Source organism: Acinonyx jubatus, chromosome A2, assembly GCF_027475565.1.
Source record: "Acinonyx jubatus isolate Ajub_Pintada_27869175 chromosome A2, VMU_Ajub_asm_v1.0, whole genome shotgun sequence".
NCBI lineage: Eukaryota > Metazoa > Chordata > Mammalia > Carnivora > Felidae > Acinonyx > Acinonyx jubatus.
In genome coordinates this window covers 47,212,478-47,234,942 of record NC_069383.1, presented here as the reverse complement: position 1 = coordinate 47,234,942, position 22,465 = coordinate 47,212,478, and the positions used below count along the sequence as shown (strand labels likewise).

Here is a 22,465-nt window from a genome sequence, read left to right as displayed (position 1 = left end):
GCCTTAAATGCAATTATCTGAGGGCAGCCTTGAATAGACTGGGATCTGAGTTGTGGAGACCAGAGGATCACATCCAGAAAATAAATAACAAAGAATGCAGTTTTACCCCGCTATCCGAAGGTGGAGTTCCTTCGAGATATTTTGTAAGCCAAAATGTTGTCAACTGAGGCACCAATTACCATTCGTGTATATAGGGCCACTTTTGAGCATTCCCAGACCCCAAATACAACCTCTCTTAGGCTTTTCTGATACCTTAGGACACGTCTGACTAACGGGCACACAGAATAAATCAAGACAAAGCACAGGTGCTCACAGGCACAGTTCAAAGCTGTGGCGGCTGGCTGCTGAGATGCTGAGTGTGGTTCTCAGGAAGGAGCTTGGCGGGGCGGTTCTCGCCGCTCGGGGTGCATGCCGCCTCTGTAAGGCTTGTTGCAAAACCAACACTGCGCGCTGTTTTCGCTTTTCACCTTGCTTCGTGGAAGCAAAAATCCTTTTCCGATTTCTTTCATTTAGTCAAAGTAGGCGCTAATGTAGGTCTTTTGTAAAAGTGATGTAGTGGGGACTTTCAAACAGTGGGGGATACCTGTATGTGTATATGTGCATGTGTATATGCAATACGTGTGTACACACGTATACAACCATATATACACACACACACGTAAACACACACACATAGACACACTCCCTGACAACAGGATCCTGGCGGTCTCACCCATACTGCGTCCCCAACTCCTAATCTAATGGCACAGAGTCGGCACTCAGATCTTAAATATTATTGAGTCGCATTAATAACCAACAGGTTTGCTCTATTATTTCTGTTTGCCCTCTTTTCAGGGTCCCTCTGTCCAGCAACTTCTGTAAACTACTCACAGATTCATTTTGCTGGGATGCGGATAAAATACCTTTTTATTTTATTTTATAATTTAAAGCTGTGTTTTTGCCCAACGTCCAATCCACTATCCGTCTGTCGGCTGCCTTTTTAAATGTATGGCTCCGGTGTAGTTCAATATCTACTCCCTGCCTCTGAAACCCATCCCACGGGCCCTGCTGATACATGCCTCAGATCCCTCTTTCTCCATATTTCTTTATTGCTACTCGTTCCTTTCCCAACCTGTATTCTTCTGTTTTCTTCCGATTATTCCCTACTGAAGGAACTTGGAATTCATATTGCGATCAAACTTATCAGTGTTGCCAAAACAAGCACCACAGATAAAGCTTATAATTAGGGAGGGACTGCCATATAGTGGAACTACTTAGCTGGTGTGGGTAGGAAAATGCTGGCATTTATAGGTAAACTCAGCTTACAGAAATGCAGTTAAGCCCAGCAGAGCATATTAATGGAGGCTTTGAATTTTTTGTCCCAAGGGAGATGGAAAAACACTGCAAGTTTTGAGCAGAGTGACATAATCCGGGTGGCAGGTGCTCCAAGGGTGAGCATGTTGCTCTAGGAACAAAAAAGGACTCTTCACCTGGCCTTCCAGGATCAGAAGTCCTCCTGGAACATAGCCAAGAGACAAGTGTAAAAAGAGCAGAGAGATTAGCTCAAGCAAAGGCCCAGGGGTGAGCTCCAGCAGGGAATGCTGGAGGAGTGGGTGGCCTCGCACAGTGTGAAGGTATTTGAACTTGATCCTGAGGGCCGTGGGGAGCCAGCAGAAAGTTTTGTGGTGGGGAAGGCCATGACAAGCGACATGTCCCTTATACAGTTCATTCGGAGAGCTGAGTGGAGGAGAGCAAGAAAACAGGAGGCATGAAGACCAGATGTTGGAATCCCAAGGTGATGGTGGCCTGTGTAGGGGTGAGAAAGTTTTCCTTCCCCCCCCCCCCAGGTTCTTTGGCTGGGGTACTAATTAAGTTGACATGAGACAGAGTAACGGGAGAGAAACGAGTTTATTTTGAATGTACAGAAGCTCATAGAAATAGGAAATTCAAGAAAGTGGCCAAAGCAGGCAGCTTGTAGACCTTTTATTTTATTTTTTTTCAACATATGAAATTTATTGTCAAACTGGTTTCCATACAACACTCAGTGCTCATCCCAAAAGGTGCCCTCCTCAATACCCATCATCCACCCTCCCCTCCCTCCCACCCCTCATCAACCCTCAGTTTGTTCTCAGTTTTTAAGAGTCTCTTACGCTTTGGCTCTCTCCCACTCTAACCTCTTTTTTTTTTCCTTCCCCTCCCCCATGGGTTTTTGTTAAGTTTCCCAGAATCCACATAAGAGTGAAACCATATGGTATCTGTCTTTCTCTGTATGGCTTAGCATCACACTCTCCAGTTCCATCCACGTTGCTACAAAGGGCCGTATTTCATTCTTTCTCATTGCCACGTAGTACTCCATTGTGTATATAAACCACCAGTTCTTTATCCATTCATCAGTTGATGGACATTTAGGCTCTTTCCATAATTTGGCTATTGTTGAGAGTGCTGCTGTAAACATTGGGGTACAAGTGCCCCTATGCATCAGTACTCCTGTATCCCTTGGGTAAATTCCTAGCAGTGCTATTGCTGGGTCATAGGGTAGGTAGGCAGCTTGTAGACCTTTTAGACGAAGAAGCAGTATGTTTGTAAAGAAGCAACAAGGCAAGGAAGTTTAGGCTTGGGGTAGTTAATTGGAAAAGAAGTAACAAGGTTTGTTTACACAGCCCTCTCAGCCTTGAATTCCCTATCGATGACAATAAGGGTGCCTCCTTTCCTCCTGGTACAAGGAGGGTACTATTCACATGGGAAATTTATCTCCTGCTAACAGGGGAACAAAGGACGGTCAGTGTCCTTGCATTGGCGATTTCCTATGTCCCTTTAATTCAAAATAATCAATATGCCAAAGTGGTATATTTTGGAGCAGCCTGGGAGGAATGCCATCACCTGCATTAAGTCAGCATCGCAGGGATGCAGAAAAGGAACCAGGTTCCAGAGAGATCACTCGGGAAGAATCCATAGGAGCTTGGGACTTGAGTAGCTGTTGGGAATGAGGAAAAGGGAAGGGTCTGAGATGGCCTCCAGGCCCCTGGGCAAGAAGGTAGCTGCCAGCCTACAGCAGCCAGTCATCCTGGGGAGGAGATGACTGCAGGGGATGTCCTTCACTGAGGGCTTGAGAATAGGAACAGATACACCTAGAGCCCCAATGAAGGGGCCTTTAATTCTGCTTTCCCGCCTGTTAAAACACAAAACTCAACTGAGTAAACATAAAGATCTAATTGGCTTTATTCGGTGATTCAGGAATCAAGGAGCATCCCTTAGAGCAAATAGAAAGGAGATGGGCAGAGCTGTACCAAGTGGTAAAGGCAGAAAGAGGGTGGGACAGGGAAGTCATAAACAAAGGAAAGGAATGTTTCAGGCAAGCAAAGGGCGAAGGGAAGGGCAGGGATCAATCACACAAATTACCTTATGGGTGCTGGTAGGATAATTCCGGATCGACTGGGGAAAGTTCACATTCCTGGGAAGGGCTGAGACCGCAGTTTTGTCTTGGTCTGCTCTCTTGGGGACAAGTGGCTCCGTTTGGGACCTGTTGTGCTGTTTTAGCCCTCCCTTTAAAGGAGGTAGCCCTGCGCGAGGTACCTCTGTCCTCTAGGGACCAGTCACGGTCTGCATGCAGTGGTTCAGGAAACCAGGCTTTAGTAAAGGAGGTTAGAGGGTCCATTCTTCTTGCTTGTGGATTTTAATTGCCTATTTGGATTTCTGAAAACGAGACCTACTGCTGTTGGATCCCAGTACACCTCCTTCTGGAACAGCCTGACTTATGCACATTTGGGGTGTCAGGAACATTGTGTCAGTTAATTTTCTGTGGAAATATTTTGTGTCTCTCTTTGGGATCCCAGGCTCTCTGTGTTCTCCCACATAAAGATGGTAATGGCAGGTGGGAGGCAGTGCTGGCTGTCCTGGGGATTCAGGTTTGGTAACGGGATCCCAGGACACTGGCTGCTGAGAGCTGCCTGCCCCCAAGTTTGGAGAAGGTGGGAGTGGGCTGAGGGCCGAGGTAATGGGCAAGCCGTGTGCCTGGACACCCGAGAACTAATTTTAGGTTTAGCAGCCACATTGGAGAATGTACCTTTAGGAAACTGCGAGGCTGACATTGTGCGAATATGATAGGATTTAGAGCATCCTTGAGATAGACAGCCAGATTTGGATTAACTGGCTGGGGTTTTTTAAATTGGTGTTTCTCACAAAAATCGGCATGAATCAGACAGATGCAGTAATGGCATATGGCAGCAAAGCGACAGACAGCAGGACATGCAGCTCAAGGTTTTGATCTGGGCTGGACTGCCATCCCCCACCCCATCCCTCCACCCCCGCCCAAACCCCACTGGAACCTGATGGACTCATTTGCTGAGATGACAAAGGGACATGCAAAAGCTTTTATAATTTATCGAGAGGGGAGGACAGACACTTCACCACCTTGGCCTGGTCAGAACTGTCTTTGTTTTTTTCTTTGTGATCTTACTGGCTCACTTGGGTTCTTCAGCCTTTGCACGGCTCGGGATGGGCTAATTTGCATTGCTGTTCTGCTACGTGGCATCTTTTTTTGGGGTTCACGCTATTCCATTTGGAGCTCACTACTGGGGAACTGAGTCCACAAAAGGTTTATGTGGAACTCAGCAAATTGCCACACTCAATAACAAGGTTAAGAAAGGACAAGAGCAAACATCGAAGGAATGTTTTGGTTTTGGGTGTGTGTGTGTGTGTGTGTGTGTGTGTGTGTGTGTACACACGTGCACCCTTGCACATGCACGTGGGGCGAGGGAGACATGTTTGGTGGCTATATTTGTCACAGGACAAGTGTCCAGGAGTGGCTTTCTCTCTGTTGATTATATTTTTAGTGAGTTGCTAATAACCAGGATTTGCATAGAATAAAAGAACCAGTGAATATTTGGAAATCTTCCCTTTTCTGTTTCTGTGCCCTGTAACCACAGTAACAAGACTTCATAGGGTTTTTTAAGAAGCAAATTATGATTGAATTGCTAATAAATATTGCAGATGGCGTAGAAATGACTGCCACTGAGTAACACAGTTTTCAGTGTGCAAATGAATATGTCCTTAGATGTCCTTTTGTGCAAAACCCACGAAGACTAAATCTACATGGTCCCCTTAGCCCTGAAGTTATTCATTCTGGACCTCACCAGAGAGGACGGACTGATACCATATCCATATCAGGGGAGGGAGAGCCCTCTAGTGGAAAATCATCAGGGTAGACAGTACAGCAGGAAAGAAAGCCAAGAAGTCAAAGAAGGAATGTTCCATTTAGTCCCGCAAGTTGAACTGCAGCATGTAAACATGATGTGACTCACCATGTCCTCCTGCTGACTTGGAAAATGTTTATCAAAAAATCTTGGCATGTGGAATCATCAAGAATATATTGAGGCCTGTGCTAAGTAGGTACTCAAAGTCATTATCCCAAGGGCTCTTAATGTTCTTCATAGCCCTCACCTAAAAAGTTTGGGATGGGCAAGATCAGGGTGTAGGGGATACATTTTGGTGATAAATTAAAAAATCAAGTTTAAATTAGATGAGATGATCGGGGGCACCTGGGTGGCTCAGTTGGTTGAGCGTCTGACTTCGGCTCAGGTCACGATCTCATGGTTCATGAGTTCGAGCCCCACATCGGGCTAGCTGCTGTCAGCTTGTCAGGGCAGAGCCCACTTCAGATCCTCTGTCCCCCTCGCTCCGCCCCTCCCCAGCTTGAGCTCTCCCAAAGATAAATATTTGAAAAAAAAAAAATTATATAAGATGACCCACTCGCCCACAGCGGGATTATTAGTGACAAGGTTTGTTCCTGGGTCCAGCTATTTCTTTGAACAGAAGAACACACCGTTCTAACCCTTGCCGTCCCCAAGGCTGTCACCTGAGTTGAGCCATGACTATCATTATAATGCACTGTGTTATTTATCTTGTAACTAGGAATAAAGCTCCAAAGCGCTTTCTCTCCCTAACCTCTGAAAATAATACATGTCGAGATTGTGATGCTAGATTTTTGCAAAAGTTTTCATACCCTCTTGACTGGGTCATGATATTTCCCTTGGCCTTTTATTCCTGCCGTGAACTACTTGTAAATAAAATGAGAGGAAACTCTAAAAGATTTCAAAACTTGGCAGTTTAAAAGGATTTATGGATATTAATGGTTTCTATCGATAGACTTTAAAAGCATGTTGTGGGAGAAATGCCCTGCTGTATGTGTGCATTAATAATGCTTTCTAAAAACGTGTATCATCAGGGCTGGGGCCCCTTGCTCAGCTCTGTTACTGACTATTGTCCATGAGCCCCCGCCCTTCAAGGGTTCAAAAAGCATGTTTCCGGGCAGCAAGAACCCAACTTTGAAGCTTATGTCCTTCAAAGCCCATGGAAGATACATCACCAGGGCAGTAGAGGCAGCCAGTGAAAATACACCCTCAGCACATTTTAGCTAAAACCACAAATGCCTTTGTTTCTAGTCTGTGACACTGGAGAGTCTCTGACTAAATAGCCAACAAAGCTGGATTGTCCTTTTCTGAATGGAAAATGGCTACAGCAAGGATTTGTAAATCCTGTCTCTACTTCGAGGACCATCTCAAAGTCTCTTACCTTCCTTTGCAGCCTGGCAAATATGGCCACTTCTAAACTCTCGGTGACCTTCCTCTCTGTGGGACTTGCATCATATGTTTACCATGTCATGGCTTAATTCCATGCATGTGTGCCCTGTCTCCCTGGCACGCCCACAATGCCCTTGAAAGCAAGGTCAATGTACTCTACGTCCTGGGTCTAGTTCACGCGCTCATTCATTCGTCTGGTAGCCGCTGCGCCTACCTGTGGCCAGGTCCTGTTATACCCTCTGGAAATAATTTGTGAACAAAACCAACAAGGTCTTTTTCCTGACAGAGTCCTCTGGGGGTGGTGAACCCTCCACTCGTAACCACAGATGGAAATTTTCCGCGAGGAGAGACAGATACAAGTTTACGTCAGGCGATAGAAGTTAGCAGAGGAAAAAGGAATAGGGTACCCTTAGAGAGAACACTGGGTGGCCTTGCTTAGATTGGGGGGAGGGGTCAAAAAAGGCCTCTGAAGTGGTGCTATTTAAGCCAAACACCGAAGACACATGGTCTCCCCCAAATAGCAAGAGCTAAGAAGTATTTCTGGCTTTGAGAAATGTTTAGCTAGATCTCGGTTCACATGGTATAAACCTTCTAACTGTGTTTCCTCCGGACTCTATCTTCCAGCAGAACCCAACCCCTCCTCTTATTTGTCACCAGCCTACATATGTTCTTTCTGGTGCTCCCTGGTTCTACAAGCCCATGGAGACCCCTACCATGTCAGCTCACGCGAAAATGGAAGTGTTAAAAAAAAAAAAAAAACAACAAGATTCAACAGAGTAAATGTTAAAGATCTTATTTTATCTAGCGATCTATGAATTGGGCTGCATCCCATCCAGCAGAGAGAAGAGAGCCCCAAGAAGCTGTGCAAATCGAAAGACGTTTACAGGCAGAAAGGAGCCGACGCAGGAAGTTATACTAGCAAACAGCGGATTGTGTTATTACGTGCGATTCTAATCGGATCCCTCTTATTCCCTTACAGGTGGGTACAGATGCTTCCAGCTTGAGAAAGGCAGACCCCAAAGGTCGGAGCGCTCTGTTGGCTGATATCCAGCAGGGAACTCGCCTACGGAAAGTCACACAGATCAATGACCGCAGTGCCCCGCAAATTGAGAGTGAGTGAGCGGCGGGGCTAGGCCTGCTGTGAGGCGAGGGCAGGCCATGGGAGGCTCAGCCAGGCACCGCTGGCCTGCTCAGGGAAGTTACCCAGCACCCACTCTGGGCCATAGCAGGCTTGCTCAATGCACAGGCCACGTGGGTGAGAGAATCGGAGCTTCCTTTCCAGGTCGGCAGATGATCCATGGTGTATCTTCTACCCCTGTTCAAACGCTAAACAAACAAAAACGTGGTGGGATAGCTTCTTTTTAACCGTGCCAAAATCCACATAATATAAAATTCACCGTGTTAAGCACCAGAGCGTCCAATTCCGTGGCATTTACCCATTCACAGTGTGGTTGCGGCCATCACCCCTGTCTCGTTTCAGAACGTTTTCATCACTCCACAAGGAAACCCCGCACCCATTAGCAGTCACTTTCCATTCTGCCTCTCCCCCCATCCCTGGCAGCTACTAAATCCACTTTCTGTCTCTATGGATTTGCCTCTTTGGGCTATTCCTATAAATGGAATCATACACTCTGTGGCCTTTTGTGACTGGCTCCTTCACTTAGCACGCTGTTTTCAAAGTTCATCCATACCATAGCACGTGCCAATGCTTTACTGTTGACTAATATTCCACTGTCTGGCGATTTCACTTTGCGTTTATTGACCGTGAGATAACCTCTAAAGATCACCTACCCTGCATCCTCATAGCCCTCAAACTCAGTGAGAGAAGAATTAAAGTGTCATCATTAAAATATGCCACGTTTTTGTTTTCACGAGGAGAAAGATGTACTCAGAATTCTCTCCTAGGGTCAGATGACTGCAGCTTTCTATGTGTAGAGTAGAGATGATCCAGGCTGAGGCCTGATTCTGCTACCCGGCAAATCTGGGGATTTCTCTGAGGTTCAGTCTGCTTACCTACAAGATGGGGGAAGATGATCATACCTGCTTTTTTGCTTTTTTTCATCAAGATTGCTGAAGGTTGAAATAATACATGCGGAACTATTCACCAATGTCGTCTCTTATTATGTCTTCATGTAGTTTTCAATGACGCACGTGATGGTAATTCCCAAGGATAGTCCTAAAAGTATAATTGTATCTAGTATCTGTAACTATATGTGTTAATACACAAGGATAGACAAATTATTTTAGAGTATTTTCAGCAGTTGCCATGAAAATTAGTTTCCAGTTGGACCCGCTATCTGATTGGTTAAGCCCAGTTACCAGACAAACCCATTTGATCGGAACACTCGTTTCCTAATCATGCCAGTGAATAGGTAAATGTATATGAATACTCAGAATAAGCTAAACCCATTCATCCACCAGTGGGCACTGTGCCCTGATTTCTCTGTGCAAGTGAGCTGCAGGCTCTGAACATTTCTTGCTAGGAACTCTTCCCTCAGCCGAACGTCTTCTCATCGTACACAGCTGGTCATCACACACGTCTGGAAGGCTGGAATTAGTGACCCCTGTCCCCCAGGGTTTCACGAGCTTTCTCTCCTGTAGAAGAAAAGATTCAGGGAAGGGTAGGGGGCTCAGGGAGTGAGAGCCAGGGAGACAGAGAAGGAAAATGCCAAAGCACAAATCATTGCAGACCTTCACTTCCTGCTTGCCATTCTGGGCCAGACTCTGTGGACAAGAAGTTAAAATTACTGGCTGAACTGAATCTCTGGGTTTTCTCTGTCTGGTCCTCCCACAACAAGCGTCGAGTTGAAAATAGGGCCGGCGCCACACCTGCAGTGTGTGAGCGTTCTCATTCGAAAGGTGCTGCCGGTTCCCCTGCCGGCACCTACGGAATGGCAGCGCTTAGGCCCCTTTGTTTCGGCCACTCTTCCGGGTACTCGGCTGCTGATGGTCAGTTGCGTGGTTAGGTCCAGAGGGAACAGCAGACAGCACGAGCTGCAAGAGTCTGCGGGGCATCCGGGCAGAGGGCGTTTGGGAATGATGCCCACTAGAAGGGGAAGGCTGGAGGTGGGGGAACCAACGGGAAGGCTGCCCCAGGCGGTGCTGGACCACAGGCCCGGGATGAGTACCGGTGGCTCAGCTCTGCTCACAAGTCCTCACCCACCTGCCTCTTCTCTGCCAAGGTTCTAAGGGAGGCAACAAAGAAGGAGGAGGTGCTGCAAACTCTCGAGGCGGAAGCACACCCCCAGCCCTGGGAGATCTGTTTGCCGGTGGCTTTCCAGTGTTGCGTCCAGCAGGCCAGAGGGATGCAGCAGGTAAGGGACAATTCAGACTGGCTGCCTCGTGGTCTTTCCCTCCTTAACGTGTGGAACCAACAGGGCGATCCTCACGTGCCAGGAGGGTGGTAACGTGTTTTTAGTGAAAAGTTGTATAGCAGTAGATCATGGATTGGGGAGCACGTACTGAAAGTATCCAAAGCATCATGCTCAAGGGGTCTTGTAAGTCATCCCTTTGTAATTACTGAAGAATGATTTGCCATAGTGTGTAGTGTTTCGCAAAGCTGTGACTGGGGCTCAGACGGCAAAGTATGGATGAAGGGTATAAATCACGTTAGAAAATCATAGTGACATCACTGTAATGTGAGTCATTGTATCAGTTAGGCATTGCTGTGTAACAAAATAGCCTAACACTTACGGGCTTTAAATAGCCACTTATTTCGCTTATAGTTCTGTGGTTGGCCATTTAGGGTGGTCTCAGCTGGGCCCCCTCTACTAGCTCCAGCTTGGGTAATTGGCTTTGGCTAATCTTACAGTTCTTGTTCTTTGGTGCCTCAGCTGAAACGACAGACCTGACTGATCCATACAGTCTCTCGGTATCTAGCAGACTATTTGGGATTTTGTGCACGTCGGTGGCAGGGTTCCAAGAAAGAGGACGGAAGTATATAAAGTCTCTTAAGACTTAGTCTGAGAATTGGCACAATATCTCTTCCTACCGCATCCCCCTACCCAAAGCAAGCCACAGGGCCGGCCCGGAAACGAGGGTGGAGAAAGACACTTCACCTCTTGATGACAGGATCTGTAAAATCACATTTCAAAGATACAGAATCAGGACGGAGTGGACAAGCAAGGCCATTTCTGCAACCAGTCTACTGCAGCCATTTGTGTGTTAGTGGATATCAGATGTTTTGAAAGCATTGCATTAAAATCGGGCAAATATATATTTATTGTGGGTAATGGGAATACTTTTCCTATTATTGTTCTCTTTAGCCAGCAAGCTGAAATAAACTCCAAGAATGTCATTAATCAGGGAACATCAAGCCCCAAGCATTGCTGGCATAGAATCTTCTACCATGTGGCTTTGCTAATAACCTTTGGCTGGTGGGGGGCGGGGGGGGGGGGGGCTCTGTGGCTGTTTGACATAAGGAGGTGCATTTGCTGCTGTCATCTACTGATAAAGTCCAGCAAAGATAAGGGCACTAGGGTGCTTTGAGGTCCAATTGAAACCCTCTCGGAAGCCATTTCATTTCCTCTTTTCTGCTAAGGGCTTGGCAAAGAGAGTTGACATTTCTCAAGGCCGCTTTCTTTTCCCAAATTCCTGAGTGGTAGCAAATAAACATCCTGTAGGGTATAAAATGTCCACTAGTAGGGGCGCCTGGGTGGCGCAGTCGGTTAAGCGTCTGACTTCAGCCAGGTCACGATCTCGCGGTCCGTGAGTTCGAGCCCCGCGTCGGGCTCTGGGCTGATGGCTCAGAGCCTGGAGCCTGTTTCCGGTTCTGTGTCTCCCTCTCTCTCTGCCCCTCCCCCATTCATGCTCTGTCTCTCTCTGTCCCCAAAATAAATAAACGTTAAAAAAATTTTTTTTTTTTAAATGTCCACTAGTTTCTCTTCACAGAAGAAAAGATAGAAGAAATACCCAGTCAGGTTTAACAGGGACCGGCCAAAGGAAGCCAGGTCGTCTCCATTCCTACCTGTCTCCTGTAGGACACAAGTGTGTGGGGTTTGAGCCACTCTGTGAAGACAAGCATTGATTTCTGTAGAGGAGATGGAAATCCATAATGAAGTGACCGGTGATGCATGCTACAGGATGGAATCTCAAAGACAGAGACAATAAACAGATGCATGGGCTGGGTGCCATGTCAGAGTAAGACCGACCATGGCTCTCCTCTCTCAAAACACTTCCATCAGCTTCCTGGCCATTCAGAGAGAAGGGCTCTAGTCTCTGCTACCTCTCCATGGTCTTGCCTCCTGCTCTTGCTAGCACACGCCCTCCATTTCAGCCACATTGTCCTCCTTGCTGTTCTTGCACACACCAGGCATGCTGTTGCCACAGGGCCCTTGCACTGACTGCTCTCTTGACCGGAAACACTCTTCCTCAGGTGTCCACATGGCTCATTTTTTCCCATCCTTCAGGTCTCTGCTCATGTGGCACCTGATCAACCTATCAGTGAGGCTTTATGCATCCAGCCCACAAAAAATATCAGTCCCACCCCCTGACTCCATATCCCCTCTACACTGATTTAATTTTCTTGTATTACTTTTCACCATCCAATATATATTTACTCGTTAGTTTATTTCTGTCGTCTCCCTCTAAATATAAACTCTGTGAAGGCAGGAGCTGTGTTTCTTTTCACTGCCTTAAAAATGCCTGATGTATGGTAGGTGTTCAGTAAATATTTGTTGAGTGGAACGTATACGTAGGTAGCATGGTTGCAGAGAGCCATGAGGCCTGGAAAGCACAGAGTCTAGTGCTCACAGTACTTTTGGGAGTCCGTGAAAATGTTTGGATTTCTTTTAAAATCACTTTTAGGGTCAAAGATTCTATTTGTCTTTATAGCAACACGTCCCTAAAATGTCCTCCAAAGTCATAATGTGGCCTTGGCTTAGCGCTCCGAAGGAGTGGCCGTTAAAATAAGATAGGATGAGTAAACTGGGTACTATGGAACGTGTAATGAGACTTCCACGCAGTCCGAGATCTTCTGGAAACACCCACAGATTGAAGAAGGAAAACATATTTCATCTGTTTAAAATTTATGCTTTTTAATGTTTATTTATTTTGGAGACAGAGAGAGACAGAGCATGAGCAGGCAAGGGGCAGAGAGAGAGGGAGACACAGAATCCGAAGCAGGCTCCAAGCTCTGAGCGGTCAGCATGGAGCCCGACGCGGGGCTCGAACTCACAGACTGTGAGATCATGACCTGAGCCGAAGTCGGAAGCTCAACCGACTGAGCCGCCCGGGTGCCCCAAAACATATTTCATCTTTTGATAACCCCCCAGGCTCTAGATGCACTCAAGCTGGCCTTTCCCCACCTGCTTTGTGGCCTCCTTTTGTGTTTCTGTTTGGATTTCCAGGGTTAACGTCTATGTTATGAAGGAAAACCTCCTCCTTCCTTCCCTTGGCTCTCTCCACAGGCCCTCTGCTACCTGGCTTCCTGGCCTGCACGCAGGCTAATTCCTCTCTCTTGGGGGCCTCACCTTACACGTGTGCTGCCAGCTGTCTGCTTCATCCTGGAGTGGGCATGAGCATAAGCCGAATGAGGATTTGTGCCTTCCTTGCCTCTGCTGTTCATGTCACAATAAAGATAGGTTTGCCCACGTCTCATTCGCCTGGCCGCTTAGTCAGCAGAGGCTCCTGTGTTTTTAACTGACTCATTCTGAGCGTTTTTGAATCTTGGAGACATGGTGTCCTTAGTCACTTAGAAAGTCAGGATTGGTTACTCAGCGGCTGAATCTGCTCCTCCTCAAACTTGCTATTCCTTTAAAGTTCAGGGAGCAAGCAGACAAATAGGGAGGCCTCGGCCTGGTTAGGGACCTGCCTTGGTCCTCTGTCTTCATCTCGGTGTGCTATGGGAGCAGGCTTAAGACCTTGAAGGCAGGAATCCCTGAGCCTGACACCTGCCCTAGACCTCACATGAAATGTCTAATGTTAGAATAGCAGGGGGCGGTAGGTCCTGTCCTTGGAAAGGCCAGGCAGAGGCCTTCACTCCTGGCCACGGTCAGCCGGGTGTTATGGCGGTGCCTGCCTCAGGCCCCGAGGGGATCCAGTCAGCCAGGGTGGATGCCTCTGTGCGAAGACATTGTCTCTTCCACAACCACCCCCAAAGGAAATCCTCAGCAGAGGAATAATGGCACCACCACCCTGCCTTCAGAGCAGCCATCCTGTAGCTGAGACTTGTAAAAAGCAGTGCTGCCCAGGTAACTGTCACATCGTAGCCAGAGGAGGGTCACCATCCTGTTGGAAAGCCCGAAACTGTCATCCTGCCCACCGAGTTTCAGCCCCAGGGTCGCCGCCACCACACCTTGCTTTGAATGGCCTGGCTTTTGGGGTCAAGTGCGTTGGGGTACCATCTTGCACCTGGTTGGGTGAACGCACCCGGGGACGCACCAGCAGGAAAGCTCCAAACTGCTGCCAGATGCTGGGGTTTATAATCTGATTCGGCAGCTGTGTTTCCTATTCTGCAACACCCAGGAAGCTGTCTGAGAAGCAACCATCTTTTCGAGCGTTCGCCACATGTTTTCAAGGGGGTTGTAAATTACAGGGGTGCAAGAATAGGAAAATATGGCTTCCCTAGAATTCCATTAGGGAGGGCACTATATTTACTTAGAAGGAGTATTTTAACGAGCCTCCTGAGGGGACAGTGATGCTCCAAAGACACATTAGAGCAGTGGCTGCAGAATTTCCATGCACTAAACAAGGAGAGGAACATTTTTGTCCTCGGTGAGGGACAAAAGGGTAAGAAGCACAGCAAAAGGGCGCACAGAGAGCGACAAGGCCCCTCCTAGGGAGCACCTCCACCCTAGTCTTCCATGAAGTATGCCAAACACACGTCACTGGGAGCAGCATGCTACTCCAGGTTTGTTGACTTCCAAAGAGGCATTGGGTTTCAAGCTGGGGTTCGTGGATCTGTGCGGTGAGGAAGCCAGGACATCAGGAGACCGAGAGCCCACTGGAAATGGACATGTCTTCGGAAAAAGAGGCTTTGAAATTCCAGAGCCGTGGGACTGGGAGGTTCAAGGTCGTCGGACCTGGATCCCCAAGGCTATGTGTCTTCCCACTGACTTCTGAGTTACTTATATATTTGAGGGATGATGGATCTTCTGGTCTTGATGCAAAACCGAAGTCCTTGTTCACAAAATGCTGGAAATGAGGAAAACCTCCCTAGCAAGGAGCTTCTGGTTGGTACGGCTGAGGATCCAAACTAGGATGTAAAGGCTGGGTACCCGACTGGATTGACCCAGTCGGTAACGGTGAATGAGTGTGAGGGTGGCCTTGAGGTAGGGGAAGGCAGAGAGGGTCAGAGCAGCCCTGTGCCCTGGGCTGGGAGACTCGTGGGCCCTTGGCAGGTGCGGCAGAGATGGGCTGGAACAGGAAGGCTGGCACTTGCAAGGACCTTGGGGCCGGCCCAGCCAGCCGTCTCGTGGGACAGCTGCCGCACCTGAGGTCTCCCCGTGAGCGTGCAGGAAGAGAGCGTCCACCATGCATTTGGCTGACATCACGCTGGACGGCATCTGTCACAGCCGCCCACATACTCGGGTTCCTCCGTCCTCTGTGGCTGACCTAACTCAGAGCTTGTTTACTTCCAGGTGGCAAGACAGGGCAGGCCCCTGGCTCCCGGGCGCCTTCTCCCCGGCTTCCTATCAAAACTATCAGTGGCCCGCTTAACCCCCCTGCATCTCCCAGGCTAGGCAATGCCTCTGAGGTGCACGGCGCTGCCAGGACAGTCCCTCCTCGCCCCAGCATGCCCGCCCCACCGCCTCCTACCCCACCCCCACCTCCTCCGCCCCTGCCCCCACCCCTGCCCCCTTCCTCCCCCACCAAAACTCCGCTGGTGTCCCCACCTGGCCCACCCACCAAAGGGAACCCCCCAGTGGCTGTACCCCCTCTCCCCTCCGTACCTCCCCCTCCCCCTCCCCCCCCTCCCCCAACTCCACCCCCCCTTCCCCTGGCCTCCGTTCTCAGTGACAAGGCAGTGAAGCCTCAACTAACCCCCTTGCACCTACCACCCATCCCACCCCCACTCCCTCTCCTCCCACCTTGTGGGTATCCAGGGCTCAGTGCAGATGCTACCAGCCCCGCCCAAGATGTGCGGGAGCCTCCCGCCCCACCGCCCCCACCACCCCCACCCCCTCTTTATGCCTCCTGTACCCCGAGGTCCTCTGTGCCTGCGCCTCCTTTGCCAGGAGCTAACAACAGCAGTGAAGCCCCACCCCCGCTGCCCCCCAAGTCTCCCAGCTTCCAGGCCCAGCCACCCAAGTCCAGCGTTCAAGCCTTGCCTACACCTCCAGCCCCTCCGGGATCCCAGACGTTCGTGCAGAAGAAGAGGCCCGGACGAGGCCCAGGTGAGCACCACTGTCCCGGTCCAGGGTGGCCATATCAGAGGATCACCCAGCCCTGCCAGTAATTATGGAGGTGCTAGGGACACAGCCAGAGGCCTGCTTCTAGGAGCCACTTGGGGACACCCTGAGATGTCTTAACTCTTAGGATTTTGTTTTAGAATCGAGCTATCAATGCCCCTCGCGGAGCACGATGAAACTTGCTGTATGGGACTTTATGTTGTATTCATGTTAGAGACAGGAAACCAAGGGGGAGAGGGGTTGAAAAATTTGTCCAAGGTCGTGCAAACCCCTCGCCAGGCATTCTGGCCTTAATCACCTTGCAATTACTAGCTGTGTAACCCTGTACAATTCCTTAGCCTCTCTGTGCTTTCTTCTCATCTGTTAAATGGGGATAGCAATAGTTCCCACCTTGCGTGATTGTTGGACCAGGGCCTGGCAACATTGAGCTCTAGAGAAGGGTTTTTTTATTCTTACTCTCATCACTCATTTACCCAAATCTCCTCTCTGCGGTGGAGGGGGCTGTGGATGCAGTTTGTTTCCAGAACCAGGTCTCTGCTGTAATTTCTGCCTGAGTTATTACACGCTGGCCCCCAGCCACAATCCGCACTGGCCCTCCACAGACTGGATTAGCATTCTGCCTTCTTGCAGGTTCTCGTGCTGACTCAAGAAAACTAAAGGTCTGCATTTCAAGCCAAATAGTAAAACTAATTCCTTCACATATCTAGCAGAGAGGGTGTTGGATTGAGCATGCGTACCCTTAACTGATGTCCAGATACTGGGGAGGCTTCATTCACCTCTGGTGTCCTTCTGAATGGAAAGCATACACACATACCCACACATACACACACATACACACATGCTCATAAACACCATCCACACACACACACCAACATACATCCACACGCACACATACATATTCCTCAGTCTTTAAGAAAATCTTTTGAATGCAGAAGCTTTCTGAAATGTGTTTCCTCGAATTAGAAATAATACAAGCTCATTGTAGAACAAGTAGAAAGCAACTGAAATCACCAAAATAACATCACCCGGAAATAAAAGCTGTCCCATTTCAGTGTACTTCCCGTCATTTTTTTTTTCTGAGTATGTCTACGTATTTACAAAGTTAATACTATTTTGAATATATGATTCAAATATTTCTATTCTCTTTCTGTTTAATGTTACATCGAAAGCAGTCTTGTCAAACAATTAAAGTTTATTCAGAAGCATATTGATATGATCAGCGGTATATACCAGATTTCTAGCATGAAGTTGATTCTATTTTTTTCTATATTTTTCTATATTTTTATCGTAAATAGTATTGCAGGAAATACTTTTGTAGCAATTGTCACCTACCTTTTGTATATTTTGAAAAGACAGGTTCCTGATAAGGAATTCCTGATACAAAGGGCAAGAATATGTTTTTTTTTTTTTAAGTTTATTTATGTATTCTGAGGGGAGGGGAGGGGCAGAGGAGCCTAAGCTCGACTTCTTGGAACCTTGAGATCATGACCTGAGGCGAAACCAAGAGTTGGACGCTTAACCCACTGAGCCACCCAGGCGCCCCAGGGCAAGCGTATGTGTAAGGCTCTTGGTCATGAGAGAGAAGGTTTGAGGCATTCTGTTTTCAACTGAGTGGTCACCATAAGGCCAGCATTCCTAGTAGTGAGACAGCTGCCCATGATTCGTTCATGGGATGGTGAAAACAACAATGCCTTAGATTCAGAGACATCTGAATTCAACCTGGCCTCCCCATCCACTCCTGTGTAACCTCTTGCCATTTTTTAAATGTTTTGAACCTTGCTTTTATGTGGGGGTGTGGGGGGGGGCGGCAAATGGAGATAACACCTTTCATGGAGGATCGTTACGCATATTCAGTGAGAGAATGTGCCTGAAGTGCATTGTGTAGAGCAGGGGCTCACTGTATCATCTCCTTACCATAGGAAGGGACAGTTTTTCCTCCAGAAGAGGAGTCAGCAGCCACCATAGCCCCTTCACCCCTTTAATCTGCTTACGGGAGCCAGTAAATCCTAGTGGGTCCTGATTCTGAGAAAAGGAAGACCGGGGTGGTAAGCTCAAGGCCAGGAGCAGATGCTGTTCTGGCCCGTCTCCTTGTGTCTTTGGATGTGAAACTTAGTTTTCCACGAACAAAATGAGGGCAATTTCTGCCTCAGGCCAACTGGGGGGCAGAGAAGGAGGTTGTAATCATGGGCATTTTGTCACAGGTAATAGCGGTGTGGTGGTCATCGTTTCAATAGGTGAAGAGTAGAACACCCACATTGACGTGCTCCTTCTTAATTGCCAATGAGTCATTCAACAGAGTACTGACAAGGGAGAGCGAGCCTCCCACAGGCATCATCAGAGCCTGGTGACGGAGGTGGGACTTGAGTTGGGCCCTGGTGGGTGGGGTGGATTTAGGTATTGACTGGAAGGAGAAAGAGTGTCTGCCATGCAGGGGAACCCCCGCGAGCAGAACCCCGGGGATAGGAGCAAGCCCCGACAGCTTGTTCGTCCCACCTCCCTCTGCACCTCACCCACAGACAGTCCCTCCCTTTCTTCGGACTGGGCAATGGTTTCCCCTTCTTTGAACGGTGCCGTCTGATACTGAAGGTTGTTGTCACCATTAACATTGCCACAGCAGCTAACATTTATTGAGCCCTTCCTACACGCCAGTTGACTTCACTCATTTAACCCTCTCATCAAGCCTAGAAGGTGGGTGTACTGTTATCCCCATTTCACGGTTGAGGAAACTGAGGCGCAAGGATGCTGTGTCATTATCCCTGCAAGAGAACTGGAATTCGGTCCCAAGCAATTTGGCTCCAGAGGCTGCCTTTTCATTCACCGTAGCGTACTACATCCAGAGATCTCAGTGCCTCACCTTCCACTGAAAGTTATAGCCTCTGCCATTCCTGTCTCTGAATACTCTGGCATCTTTTCTATAAGGGACCAGTGGGGGAAAGCTAAATCCACCCCCAGCACCGCCTGCGAGGTCACCCACCACGGAGCTTTCCAGCAGAAGCCAGCAGGCCCCAGCCTGGACCCCGACACCGCAGCCGGGAGGTCAGCTGCGGAACGGAAGCCTGCATATCATCGGTAAGTGGTCCCACCCTTGGCCCGTGCTGGCTGCCAGCGAGGAAGGGGCTTCCCTGGCCCCTGGAGGGAGTCTGCCGGCCCACCATTTCAGGATGCATGCTTCAGGGTGCAAGCAGGAGCTCACTCTAGCATAAAACAGCCCACAGGTTGGGTGAAATAGGGTTTCTCACGAGGCTTTCTGGGAGGTTCCAGAACCCATTCCTCTAGCCATCTGTCTAAGATGAGAAAGAGGGAAGAATACCGACATTTAAGCTGCGCATGTCTGCGTGTATGTGTCTGTCTCCACGGAGAAATCCAGGCATATTGGATTAAAAAAGAATAGAGTGATCTGGAAACGGTGAAGGAATGAATAGAAGGCCCACTAGACAGAGGGAGAGGTAGGGCAAAAATTTGGACATAGGAAGGAAGGTTCTCTGGGCTCAGATACAAAGCCTAGATCACAAAGCAGGGACTGAGCTCATGAAAGGGTCGAACGCCACCTGTCCTCTTGCAGTCAGGAGCTCAGGGAAAATCCTGTTCGCTTTGGGGAGCCCGCGTCCCCGCCTGGGGAGCCCGCGTCCCCGACTAGACACAGGCCGTGCTCCTTCCCACCAGCCGGGCTGCGGACTCCTGTTCTGCTCGCCCCTCCCAAACAAAGGCCTCCCCAGGGGCTCAGGGGTAGCTTCAGGCCACAGGGACTCTGCTGGTGCCGTGCTGCTGTCATGTTCCCCACCTCTGACTCTGGACCCTCGATAGCCCTGTGGCACTTCTGCCTTTAGAAGCTTCCTTAAGATGTTGGTCAAAGCAACCCGGAGTGGGTGATCAGGGAGAGTCTGTTGACCTCGCTTTTCCTGATTCCCCTTGTCCGAGCTAAAGAGCAAACAAGGAGAGGTAGATGGGTGTCTTAGGGGTCAATCGCCCAGCCGTTAAAACCCTTGCACTGGGCAGGCAAACCTGTGTGCTCCTGGAAATTCTCAAAACTTGGGTCATCACAATAACTAGAGTAATTTTGCTGTTTTCCACGTGGGCAGATGACTTTGAGTCGAAATTCACGTTTCATACTGTGGAAGACTTTCCTCCTCCAGATGAGTATAAACCATGCCAGAAGAGTTACCCCAGCAAGATCCCCAGAAGTAAGTACCACCTTGGGAAGCCTCTTGGTTTATACCCAGAATTAAGTGCTTAGTGTGACTGATGGGCTACAGGCTGCCTAAAGGATGACGTCATGATTTCACTACTCAAGGGTACAGTGCTATCCATGCTTCTGGAAGCGTCAGAACATTTCCTGGCCCCCAAGGATTCATTTAGAAGCTTTTTATTCCAGCATTGATTGTTTGGCTTCGGGTTTGAGTGCCTAGATTCACCACTTGTCCCTCCCCGCCTTAGGGCTTTTGACAAGGGAGCTGAACACCCCGAGACAACAGCAAAGTGGGACACAGGCGCTTTGTATTAATAACTAGAGAAGATTCTTAAAAACCCCAATTCAGAACTCTAGCAGACTGTGAAATGGGGAATGTCCTTAGGTCAATGATTCTCAACCTTGAATACACATTAGAACAACCCAGAGAGCTTTTAAAAATCCCAACGGCCAGACTGCACCCACACCAACTAAATCAAAATATGCAGGGTGGGATCCAGGTGTCCATATTTTTGAAAGTTGCCAGGTGATTCCAATGCCCAGCCAAGGCTGAAAAATCTCAGCCTGGGGAGAAACTGCCTTCTCCCAATTTCATCGTGTGGACAGCCTCCAAGGAGAAGCCTGCACTCTGCTTACCTGTTTAGCCCGAAGAGTGGAAGAGAAAGAGTCTGGCCTGCCCCTCAGGGCCAAAAGGGCAGGGAGGCAAGTACTTTAGGAAAACAGGAAGCCAAGAAAAGCAAGATGGGTTGTGAACCACACAGTGATGCTGCCTGTCAGTTAATATGAGCCAGACCTGGTCCAGTGCTGAGCCAATCCGATTGGGCAGGAGCTGGTAAGAGGGGACAGAGACGGCAACATGGGGTAAGGGTCATATGTTTCCCACCCCACAGCATGGGTGAGGCCCCCAATCCCAGACATCTGTAGACTAGCATGGAAAACCGTCAGTGTCCTGGGTTAGCCCAAGACCGTGAACTGGGCTCTTTGACCTCTTCCTTCAGAGGAACTTTTGGCAAAGGCTCTTCTCCAGCGTTCATCTCCCTGCAGGCAGACCAGGGAGCTTGAGCCTGTGCCCCGCTCAGGTCACAGGTGCCCTTGGAATCAGCCTGGGCAGCTCTATTTCTGCTGGCCTGTGGGATTGCACATTTAGACAGAAGTGGCCTTGTGTGCTTTTTAAATAATATGTAAAGTCTACTGCTGTGAACTTAAAGAGAAAGAGGAGGAAGAGAAGAGCAGGACAGAATGGAGGGCCAAAGATGAAGTCAGTACAAGGCTCATTTCCTTTCCCTAAGCAAGAGTTTGCTCACCGGCCACCTTCATGCCCCAAATCCCACCGTTCTTTGTTATACCCGGACTGTAACACGTGAATGTGACACGTGGCCCCTACCCTAAACCAGAGGTCAGCAAACATTTTCTCTAAAGGGCCAGAAACGACATATTTGAGGCTCTGCAGGCCACACGTTCTTGGTCACAACGACTCGGTCCTGCTATTTTGACCTGAAAAGAGCCACGGACCACACATAAATGGATGGGCACGGCTGTCTCCCAATAAAACTTTATTAACAAAAACAGGTGCTGGCTGGATTTGGTCTGCCCGCCATACTTTGCTGATCGCTGCACTAAATTGTTCCAGAAAAGCAGATTCTTCGAAATCTCCTTCTTTTGTGTGGCCTTTCTCAGTAGCGTGCTGTGCAGTCCTTCGACCTTCAGACTCAGCAAATTCTAAAGTTAGCCGTACTTTTGAGCCCAGGGTGCCCAGTCTCCTCCCTGAGAATGGAAGAGAAGCCACCACAGGAGGACACAGCTGGCAGTCTGCACTGCGTTCCTCTCATCTCAGAGAGAGGGTCAAGTCAGTGCCCACGCACAAAAAGATAATCTGAGGCTCAGGAAGATGCAATCAAAAAAAAAAAAAAAAAAGAAAGAGGAAACGAGAAAGAAAGCGAACTGACATCCCACAGACCAGAAAGGGTATTTGCAGTTTCAAAAATAAAATCTGGTTTTAGGTTGATGAGGCATTGACGGGCATAAAATACTCCCGTGGCTTCCTAGCACAATTAAATTAGCATGTTCCTGCCATCCCTGTGAGCAGTAGGGTAGAACCTTGTTAATTCTATCAGTGTGAGTCTGATACAGTTCATGCCTGTCTGGTTACATCTCTCCTTACAGCTTTCTTCCTTCTCCCCGTTGACCTGGTTCCCCGAGATTCGCGTTCTTCATGTCTGGGGGACGGTGTTGGTTCTGTTTCACACTCTTTTGTAGCAATTCTGGCTTTGTCTCCTCCCACTTGCTCGCTTTCTCTCTCTGCTCCTGACACACACACAGCCCACAGATCCCCTACTGCTTAGCTTTTCTACCTGTTCTCTTCACTGTCTCCA

The 22,465-nt window shown here is 48.7% G+C and overlaps 1 protein-coding gene across 2 annotated transcripts in view; it reads left to right on the top strand.

Moving 5' to 3' along the window:
• WIPF3 (WAS/WASL interacting protein family member 3) overlaps positions 1 to 22,465 on the top strand; it is an 81,224-nt gene that overhangs the window by 46,449 nt on the left and 12,310 nt on the right. For both annotated transcript variants that reach the window (XM_053218268.1, XM_053218269.1), the window contains exons 3-7: positions 7,537 to 7,669; positions 9,740 to 9,871; positions 15,137 to 15,892; positions 18,827 to 18,976; positions 19,987 to 20,088. In XM_053218268.1, the coding sequence (XP_053074243.1) occupies positions 7,537 to 7,669; positions 9,740 to 9,871; positions 15,137 to 15,892; positions 18,827 to 18,976; positions 19,987 to 20,088 (1,273 nt within the window). The remainder of the gene's footprint in view (positions 1 to 7,536; positions 7,670 to 9,739; positions 9,872 to 15,136; positions 15,893 to 18,826; positions 18,977 to 19,986; positions 20,089 to 22,465) is intronic.